Consider the following 9,090-nt stretch of genomic DNA (forward strand, 5'->3'; position numbering starts at 1 on the left):
ACCCCACTGAGAAATGGTCATTGGAGCTGATGGGAGTTTCAGCCCAATATCTGACGCTATCCCACCTTTGCTATACAGTGGTACCTTGGTTTACGAATTTAATCAGTTCCGGAAGTCCGTTCTTAAACCAAGGCGTACTTTCCCATAGCAGTGGGGGACTCAATTTACAAATGGAACACACTCAACAGGAAGAAACATGTTCTTATTCCAAGGCAAAGTTCACAAACCAAACACCTACTGGGTTTGCAGTGGTCTTAATCCAAATTGTTCATAAACTAAGCTGTTCTTAAACCAAGGTACCCCTGTACTGTCCATACACACCAGGTCTAAAGATTACACTGCTTTTATTGGTGCTTCAAATTCCTGCTTCTTGAGATTCCAAGGTGACCATTGAGAAGAATTCCCACCCCTGAACACTTGCTACCTAGGCAATTAAGGCCACCAAGCACACAATATATTGGCTGTTCCAACAAAACCATAGAGTATTTTTTTTAATGTATTGCACAAGATAACTGTTTCATAAATGTAAAGGGCCCATTTTTTGCTCAGTCGTCTTGCAGTTTTCACATAGGCCTTCTCTAAGTCTCCTTGTACCAACAAACCCCAACTTGATTTCGGGGGGGGACACCCCCCAAATTATCTGTAGTTGGAGGACTCGTCAGCACAGCTAGTTGCTGTCACTTGGTTCTTTGCTTTAGCAGTAGACCAAATCAATACAGCCCAAAGGAATGGAGAACTTGAGAGACAGCACAAGCTTGTCCCCAATTCAATTAGCTGAGTAAAACTGCAGTCAGTCAGTTTCACCTCTCTATCTGTAAAAGCAATTTATTTAAAATTTCCCCCAATTTTAAGCTTGTAATCCCAACTGCTACAAGAATTTTTAAAAAAGAATATTCTGTTTATTTGCTTTTTGACTGCATTTATTCCCTGAAAAAGATACCATGACGGGACTCCAGCTGTAAACAAAAACAAATCACACCAAAAAGGCTCCAGGCATTACATCACCTTTGTAAATTTATAAAAATAGTTATTCATCACAAATAATTAAGAGACATGTTTTAGAGACTTCAATTTCTAGATGTAACTAAATGCCAGATTTAGTCCATTAAAATATAAGTTATGGATGTTCAGAAGCAATTTCTCACTAAGTTCTTTTATTTTGAGAAGAAGGATACAGCATGACTCCCCAAAATTCTTCATAATACTTGAAAGAATACTGACTGCTCTGGGGATGTCAAGGCAAAGGTGGTTTCTGACAGCCTTCAGTCTAAACATAGTACAATATTCCCAACTTGTCCTGGGAAGACAGGGCAAATGACCAATTTTTGTCTCCCCCGGCCCCCCGCAATCCAATCTGCATCTCAGGAGAACAGCCTCTCAGCAAAAGAAAACTTTTAACTGAGAAGTTATCAATCCCTGGATCAGAAGACTTATTGGAGCACATTCCCCAAATTGTTGAGAAAACCTTTCCCAAGGACTAATTGGGAGAAGTCTGAAACAGACTTAATGGTGAAAAAGGAACCTTTGTTCCATTATTGTTCATTGTCGTTATGTGCATTAAAAGTATATTTTTGTATTTGTGGGTCTTAGTGCTGACTGGATCAAACACAATCCATACATACTTGCACCATTCAAGAAGCAACCCTCTAGATATTGATGGATTTCAGTTCCCATTCCTCCCTGTCTGTGCCAGCAGGCAGAAGAAAAGATACGTAATAATAGAGGGAGGACTGGATTTTTAGTTTGTTTGTTGGTAATGGATTTCATAAAATACAGTCTTTGGCAGCTAAAAACCTAAGTTCTTTTCTTATATTGTTTCATATTATTTTATTCATCTTTCCTGTGTGTGTAGATAATCTACAACAGCATTCCTTCTCCAACTACACCTGATGGAAGAGTTCTAGGTTCAGGTTAAGGCACTTGGTATTATCCATACTATTTCTCATTGCTTTTTCTTCTTTTTAGCTTTGGGATTTAATAATCCAGGAAGTACACCTTCTTCCTCGCCAAGTTTTCTCTTCTTTTTCTTAGATTTGCTGTGATCACTATGGTAGCCACTTGAGTCACTTGCATGCAGTCCCAGGTCTGCTCTGTGTTGCCCATTCCCTTGATCTGACATATCAAACATTCCATTATCCCCGTCGTTGTTTCTCATCTCTTCAACACCAGCTGTCGCTATGTCCATCTCCATCTCCTCTGTGCCGTTCTGCACATCATGGGGCTTTTCATGTTTTCCCTTGTGCTTTTCCTTGAACTCTTCTCCAATGCTGCTTTGGAAAAAAAGTGAAAGGGGGGCAGTAGATGAGCTTTCAAACGATATATGAGAATAAGAGAAGCTACCATTTTTAGCCCTCAGAATTAAAGCTGTTCATTCTATTTCTTATTCTATTCCATTTTCAATTTGACTGGGTTTCCTTCCCATACTGTCTGTCATTTTCTTACTTTTCATGCAAAGGTCAATCCCCGCCACCACCAGCTCACTAAATTTAAAGTGCAGTCAAATACAGCGGAGCTCATCAAAACCTGAGTATACTTTACAACCTTCACTTTCAGTATTATCCTTGCTAACAAGACAGGCATTACTCTTCAGTCTAAATATAGGTGAAGCTCCAACAACACATGGAATTGTGGAAGAGAAACTATTTGCCACCCTCATCTTCACATCTTTCAACTTCTGATATTTCATCCAAATCTGTTCTCCAACTAAATTCAACATGTGATCACTCTGAGAAGACTTTGCTCCCTTATATGCTGGAAGTAAACATTCTTCTGAAGTACTTTGCAAAAAGACACATTACTGTACCTCTTTCTACAGAGTTTTCCTTTGATGCAGAACACTCCAGCAGCATCTGAATCAAAACACAATACTTTAAATATCAGTCTGTTGCCTATTTGGAAGCCAAGGTCTTTCCATTCATCGGTTGACATGTGATCAGGTTTGGGGATGGAAGCATTGAAACAGCCATGTACCAGACAGCCTATGTGACTAGGTGCCATTTTATTGATTGTACCCTGGAAATAGACAGACAAATTAAAAAAGGTATGCTATGTAGCCTCTAATTTCTCACAAATGCAAGCAGTTGTTTCTCTTACTAGCCTCTTCTATGTTCAATATGGACAATACAATAAGACATTAAGAGACATCATCACTATCTTAAAGCAGAGATCAGTGTCACAGGTGTGCACAGAAGATTTAGTCTGCCAATGAACATGATAATGATTGACTTGAACACTTAAGGTGGGGTATATGTGTTAGGTTTAATGCTCACCACAGGATATGGCCCAATCTTTAGTAGCACTGCATAAATTTGAAGAAAAGCTCCTTGTATTACAGCTACAAAAAGCAGGTATGGAACTTTGGTGTATGCTATAACACTAAGAAAATTAAATACAAACAGAAACATATATTCTTTCTATTTTTAGGAACTCTGTTATCCTTTCGGATTTTCAAAACCTTATCCTATATCTGCTCAGTTGACATACATTGCAGATACCTTAAATACTGTTGCTATAACAGCTGAACTGGCAAGGTCTTAGGAACCTAACTTTTAATTAAAGCATCCAAGAGCTTGATGTGTGACATTTCTGAAGCCCTATGTCCATCTGATGCTTGTGAAAGGCTTCAAGAGCAATTGTATTATCTTGTTTACAAATAATTGACACACACACACACACACCATGCACCTGTAGTTGTTGGCACTGCTGCAATACTAGTTATTACTAGAAAGCAATTAAAGAGCACCACACTCTCACACACATATACAACAAAAAAAGAAGACCACAGGTTTTGCATTTAGGCACATCTAAAACCATTAATTTCAGGGGACCAACATGCAGAATACTGCATACAATCAGGCTGTAAAAGGTAATTACACCCTGGAGCACTGTAACAAGTCAACTCAAGTACTTTGTGTTTAGATTTCCCACAGAATACTTGTACCATGTACCGGAAAGATACAAAGGTCCTGTTTTAAGCATTAAAAGCAATTGTAAATAAGAAGCATTTATTTACATACCACAAGTTTTTTCCCTTCTTTAGGCTGGAACACGACAAAATCTGCCTCAATGTCCAGATGGACAGCTCCAATGTCATCAATTATATCTCCCACTTCCTTTGTTATTTTAATATCATCATAAGCCACAGGAACACCTTGAAAGCTGCAAGATAAAAGAAGCCACTGGGTAATGACACATATCAAGGAGAGCAACTAAGAACTATGAACGGTTTTAAGGCTAGAATATACCCAATGTCAGCCGCAACCAAGATTGTTCAAGTACATCTTCCTAGTATTACCCTGAACAAGCAAGTGGAAGTAGTAAAATCTTCTAGATATACAGCTTATGTGGAAGCTGCCACATATACTTCCATTTCAAAAGTGGAAAGGTAGGATACCGAAGCCTATACAGTGGTACCTCGGGTTAAGAACTTAATTCGTTCTGGAGGTCTGTTCTTAACCTGAAACTGTTCTTAATATGAGGTACCACTTTAGCTAAAGGGGCCTCCCACTGCCACTGCACGATTTCTGTTCTGGACCTGAAGCAAAGTACTATTTCTGGGTTAGCGGAGTCTGTAACCTGAAGCATCTGTAACCCGAGGTACCACTGTACCAATTATAAGGAAGAATGCAATCGAAGGGGCCCTCATAACAGTTCAATTTTGGGGGAGCCCAAAATGCAGGTGCTACATTTTGCCCACCCCAAAAAACCTGAACTGTTCTGAGGGCCCCTTCGATTGTATTCTTCCTTATAACTGGTATACAACAAAAATTTAATCAGTTTGAGCCGCCAAACTCAAGTTGCGTCTACTAGACCCTTAAAAAAAACACCAACCCAATGTGGACTGAATCACTTTTGGAGCCCCCCTGGGATCAATGGCCCTGAAGTTTAAGCTTTATTAGTTTCGTAGTAGATCTGCCCCTGGGGAAAAATATGCCCTTGTGCAGGTTTCCCACGTGCAACTGGTAGAATGCCGGACTAGAGGGGCCACTGGCCTGATCCAGCGCAGGCTTCGCTTAATGTTCTTGGCTGCCACGGGGCTCTCCCCGCTTTCGATCCGCAGAACACAGCCTTTATCCTCCGGGAGTTTGCGTCACCCATCCTCTTTCAAGCCCCGACCACGCGCCGTGTGAAGAAGCGGCGGAGGCTGGGCAGGGCGTCCCTCCGGCCTCCCCCCCCCCCCGGAGCTCCGCAGCCTCTCGCTACCTCTCCGAGAAGCGGCGCAGCTCGGCGTCCAGCTGCGCGCGGATGCCCGTCCTCTTGCGGTGCAGGAAGCGCGGCGGCAGGGCGACGTGCCTCCGCTGCGGAGTCACCACCAGGCACGAGTAGCGGTTCTCCGTCAGCGCCCGGGCCGCCTCGAAGGAAGGCAGCTCTACGCAGGGCGGCAGGGCGGACGCCGGGGGAGCCGCTACGGCGGCCGGAAGCTTCTCCTCAGCCTCCTCCATGGCGCTACACGAGGCAACGTCTTCTCCTCGCTGTCGCCCAGCGATTACGTCTTCGCGACTCGCCTCGAATGGCGCGCCGAGAGGAAGAGACGGCGGGGAGGAAATGACTCCTCTTCTGTTTCCGGTGCTAGTTTGGCAGCCATCTAAGGTGTGGCGTCTCTCATCCGGGTCTTTTGGAATGCGCTTTCTTTTTTTTAAGGCAAGAGCTTGGAGAACGGTTGGCTCGCCGGCTAAGCCCGTCAGCCTATAACGTCATCAGCCCAGCTGGAAGCTCCTCCCACGTGCTAATGATTAGCCAATACTTGCTCCCCAGTTGTTTATGTTTCACCGTGAGCCGCTAAAGTCGTTTTGCTTTGCTTTTTGGCATCACGTGCGCCTGTTATTTGAGTTTACATAATTCACTTTCTGGATTTTCTGAATGCGCGATCGTGATCTCTCTGATACTATTTTTTTTCTTATGATATTTGTTAGTAGCTGCATTGGCTGCCCTGAAATTGTGCTTTGTTTTTATGTCTATTGAAATATACTCAGAGTCGCAAAGTGATTTCATGCTCTTTATTCAGCTCATAGTGGTGAGGAGGAATGAATGAATGTCCCCTCAAAGTATCTGCTTTATATACATTATTTACACAACGGGCTGCACATGATTGGCTAATTCCGGAATTCTACTGTAAGCCAATCAGGTTGTGGATTCACTTCTATCTGGAGCATGATTGGGTGGTTCCTGCCAACCAATCATACTGCTGCCTTGTTCTAGGACCAATCAGACTGCTGCATTCTGAATCCTATTGTTCTAGGACCAATCAGACTGCTGCCTTTTGGATCCTATTGTTCTAGGACCAATCAGACTGCTGCAGTTTGGATCCTATTCAACTCAGTACATAACATCTATATATAATTTTGCGTAGCAAATTGTAGTTACAACCACACAGTTCTTTAACTTGAGCAAAAAGAAGAAGAAGAAGAAAAGGGGGGGGCGGAATCTAAGTGTCTCCTACGACTGGGAGCACCGATTAGTTTTCTTACTGCTTTTTCTGTCGTATTAACACGTAGGGAATTTCTTCCTCAAATAATACACTGCCAACGAAAAGCACCCTATTTTCACAGTGGCATGGACTGCATGTGTGTAGTACGAATATAGGTCGAAGTGTGGGGCTTGGTGGCAGAACGGAATCCTGGTTAGGATTCCTAGAGATCTGGTTTGCCCTCACAAAATGTAATACAGCAGAGTTTTCAGAAATGTGAAAACCCTGGAACAGCCAAACACAGAAGGATAGTACCTACCTACCTTTTGCAAAAAAAAGAAAGATATATGGCTGATGGGGGTGTTCATTTCTGTTGCTCACATAGCCACACTGCCTACTTGTAAGAAAAATGGTGGGATTAAATCAAAGTTAAATTAGAGACTAGAAGAATTAGGCGGCCTTGCAAGTGAAATTAAAGTCCTTTGTCTTCAGCAGTGTCATATGGAAAGTCATACCAATATCTTTTTGTTTTCCATTCAGATGAAAGCATTATACACTCGATGAATCCTTGCAGGGAAGAATCAAAAACATCTCTTGTTACTGATGTAAAAGAAGATTAGATAAGAACCAAAATTTTAGAGTTGGAAGGGATCCCAAGGGTCATCTAGTCCAACCCCCTGCAATGCAGGAATCTCAGCTAAAGCATCCATGACAGATGGCCATCCAACCTCTGCTTCAAAACTTCCCAAGGAAGGAGAGTCCACAACCTCTCAAGGGAGACCATTCCATGTTGAACGGCTCTCACTATCTGAAAATTTTTCTGTATGTTTAGTCGGAATCCTCTTTCTTGTAACTTAAAGTCATTGTTGTGAGTCCTACCCTCCAGAGCAGGAGAAAACAAGCTTGAGATACTTAAAGAGGGTTGTCATATCTCCTCTCACTCTCCTCTTTTCCAGGCTAAACATACACTATTTCAGTGGGTCCATTCTGAGTAAAACTTAGTAGAATACCACCAATTGCTTGCATGAAAGAATAATAAAATATGCTCCTCTTCAGTTCTGAAGTTTCCATCTCTTTTGGCTAAATCTGAACTTGCACATTATTTGAAGTATGTACTGCAAGACGTTTAAGTGGGTGCACACATGCATTGCTTTTTGTGTAAGTCACTTGAGCCTCATTTCTTGGGGAGGGCAGCTAATAGTAATAATTAGATCTAGCCCTTTTTGTAAATGTTAGCACGATTTGTACATCTGAATTTTTCATCTCCCCCCCCAAAAAAACACACACACCATATTGTCAACTTCTCTATGTCTTTGTGGAGAGGGTGAGTACATACAAAAGAAAAATCAGCGATGATAAAAGGAATGTAGTTTAGGAAGGAGTCGCCAGATGGCACAATTGAGCCTCGAATTGCTTTTTGCAAATTCTGTTTTTAACCCCTCTGAAATCAATAGAAGCTTTCCCCATCAAAGGTTGAAGAATAATATTCTGCAAAATATTACTGAAATCTGAACCTGAACTTGTTCCTATAGCTTTTGCAGTGCTCAGTGCTGCAGTCTTAACTGTGATGGAAACTCTTTCATAGGAAATGGTAAAGGTAACACAACAGTGGTTATCTCGCATTTCCTTCTTGTTCTTCACGGTAGCATTTGAACGGTGATGGCAGTTAGATGGCAGATATTCAAGGATGGCAGATATTCAACTACATTTAAGTCACTTTCTGAAATCAAAGGTAGAAAAAATATTGCGTACATAAACATGCCCAAAGATGTACAGTGGTACCTCGGGTTAAGAATTTAATTCATTCTGGAGGTCCGTTCTTAACCTGAAACTGTTCTTAACCTGAGGTACCACTTTAGCTAATGGGGCCTCCCGCTGCCACTGCACCGTCGTCATGCGATTTCTGTTCTCATCCTGAAGCAAAGTTCTTAACCCGAGGTACTACTTCCGGGTTAGCGGAGTCTGTAACCTGAGGCGTCTGTAACCCAAGGTACCACTGTATTTTGTAACCTGAAGATTGGTTTTCTCAATATGTTTGTAATTGATTCAAGACTTTCAACAACTGTCCTAGGGTAATTGTACTTATCAGACTTGCGGTCAGATTGTAACACATGCATAAAAATAAATCCAATTGATTACTGCTGGTCTCCCAGGTTTCCACCTTGCTTGGGCAGCATGCCCAAGTAAAGAAGATTCTTCTACATTGCAGATTGTGGATAAAATGGATTGTTTCAAGAGGTGGCAAAAAGATATATCTAGATTTGTCTGGCAGGGCAAAAAGCCCAGAATAAAATTTAAGATACTAACTGACGCAAAAGAAAGAGGGGGGTTTGCCCTGCCAGACTTAAAACTGTATTATGAATCAGCGGCTTTTTGCTGGCTGAAAGACTGGCTACTTCTTGAGAACACAGACATTTTGGACTTGGAAGGGTTTAATAATAGGTTTGGTTGGCATGCATATATATGGTATGACAAGGTTAAGATTCACCAAGGTTTCAAAAATCATATTGTTAGAAAAGCCCTATATAATGTATGGATTAGATATAAAGACCTGTTGGAAAACAAAACACCCAGGTGGTTGTCACCGATGGAAGCTAAGGAAGTGAAAAAATTAAACATGGAATCTAAATGGCCGAAATATTGGGAAATTATAGAGTATGAGGAGGGAAAAGTTAAATTGCAAA

The 9,090-nt window shown here is 41.7% G+C and overlaps 1 protein-coding gene across 2 annotated transcripts; it reads right to left on the reverse strand.

Annotated features, from left to right (window-relative positions):
* Positions 1–807: 807 nt before the first annotated feature.
* On the reverse strand, positions 808–5,686 carry POLR1F (RNA polymerase I subunit F). Of its 2 annotated transcripts, none has more exons than XM_053410075.1 (4): positions 5,203–5,686; positions 4,017–4,158; positions 2,804–3,012; positions 808–2,267 (listed from the first exon to the last, which is right to left on the reverse strand). In XM_053410075.1, the coding sequence occupies exons 1-4, from the start codon at positions 5,439–5,441 to the stop codon at positions 1,943–1,945; spliced, it is 915 nt and encodes a 304-aa protein (XP_053266050.1). In that variant the 5' UTR covers positions 5,442–5,686; the 3' UTR covers positions 808–1,942. The 2 variants fall into 2 exon arrangements, with proteins under 2 accessions (XP_053266050.1, XP_053266049.1); XM_053410074.1 differs by having other exon boundaries at positions 808–2,270; positions 5,203–5,504.
* Positions 5,687–9,090: the final 3,404 nt, after the last annotated feature.

Source organism: Podarcis raffonei, chromosome 12 (assembly GCF_027172205.1).
Source record: "Podarcis raffonei isolate rPodRaf1 chromosome 12, rPodRaf1.pri, whole genome shotgun sequence".
In the NCBI taxonomy this organism is placed as follows: Eukaryota; Metazoa; Chordata; class Lepidosauria; order Squamata; family Lacertidae; genus Podarcis; species Podarcis raffonei.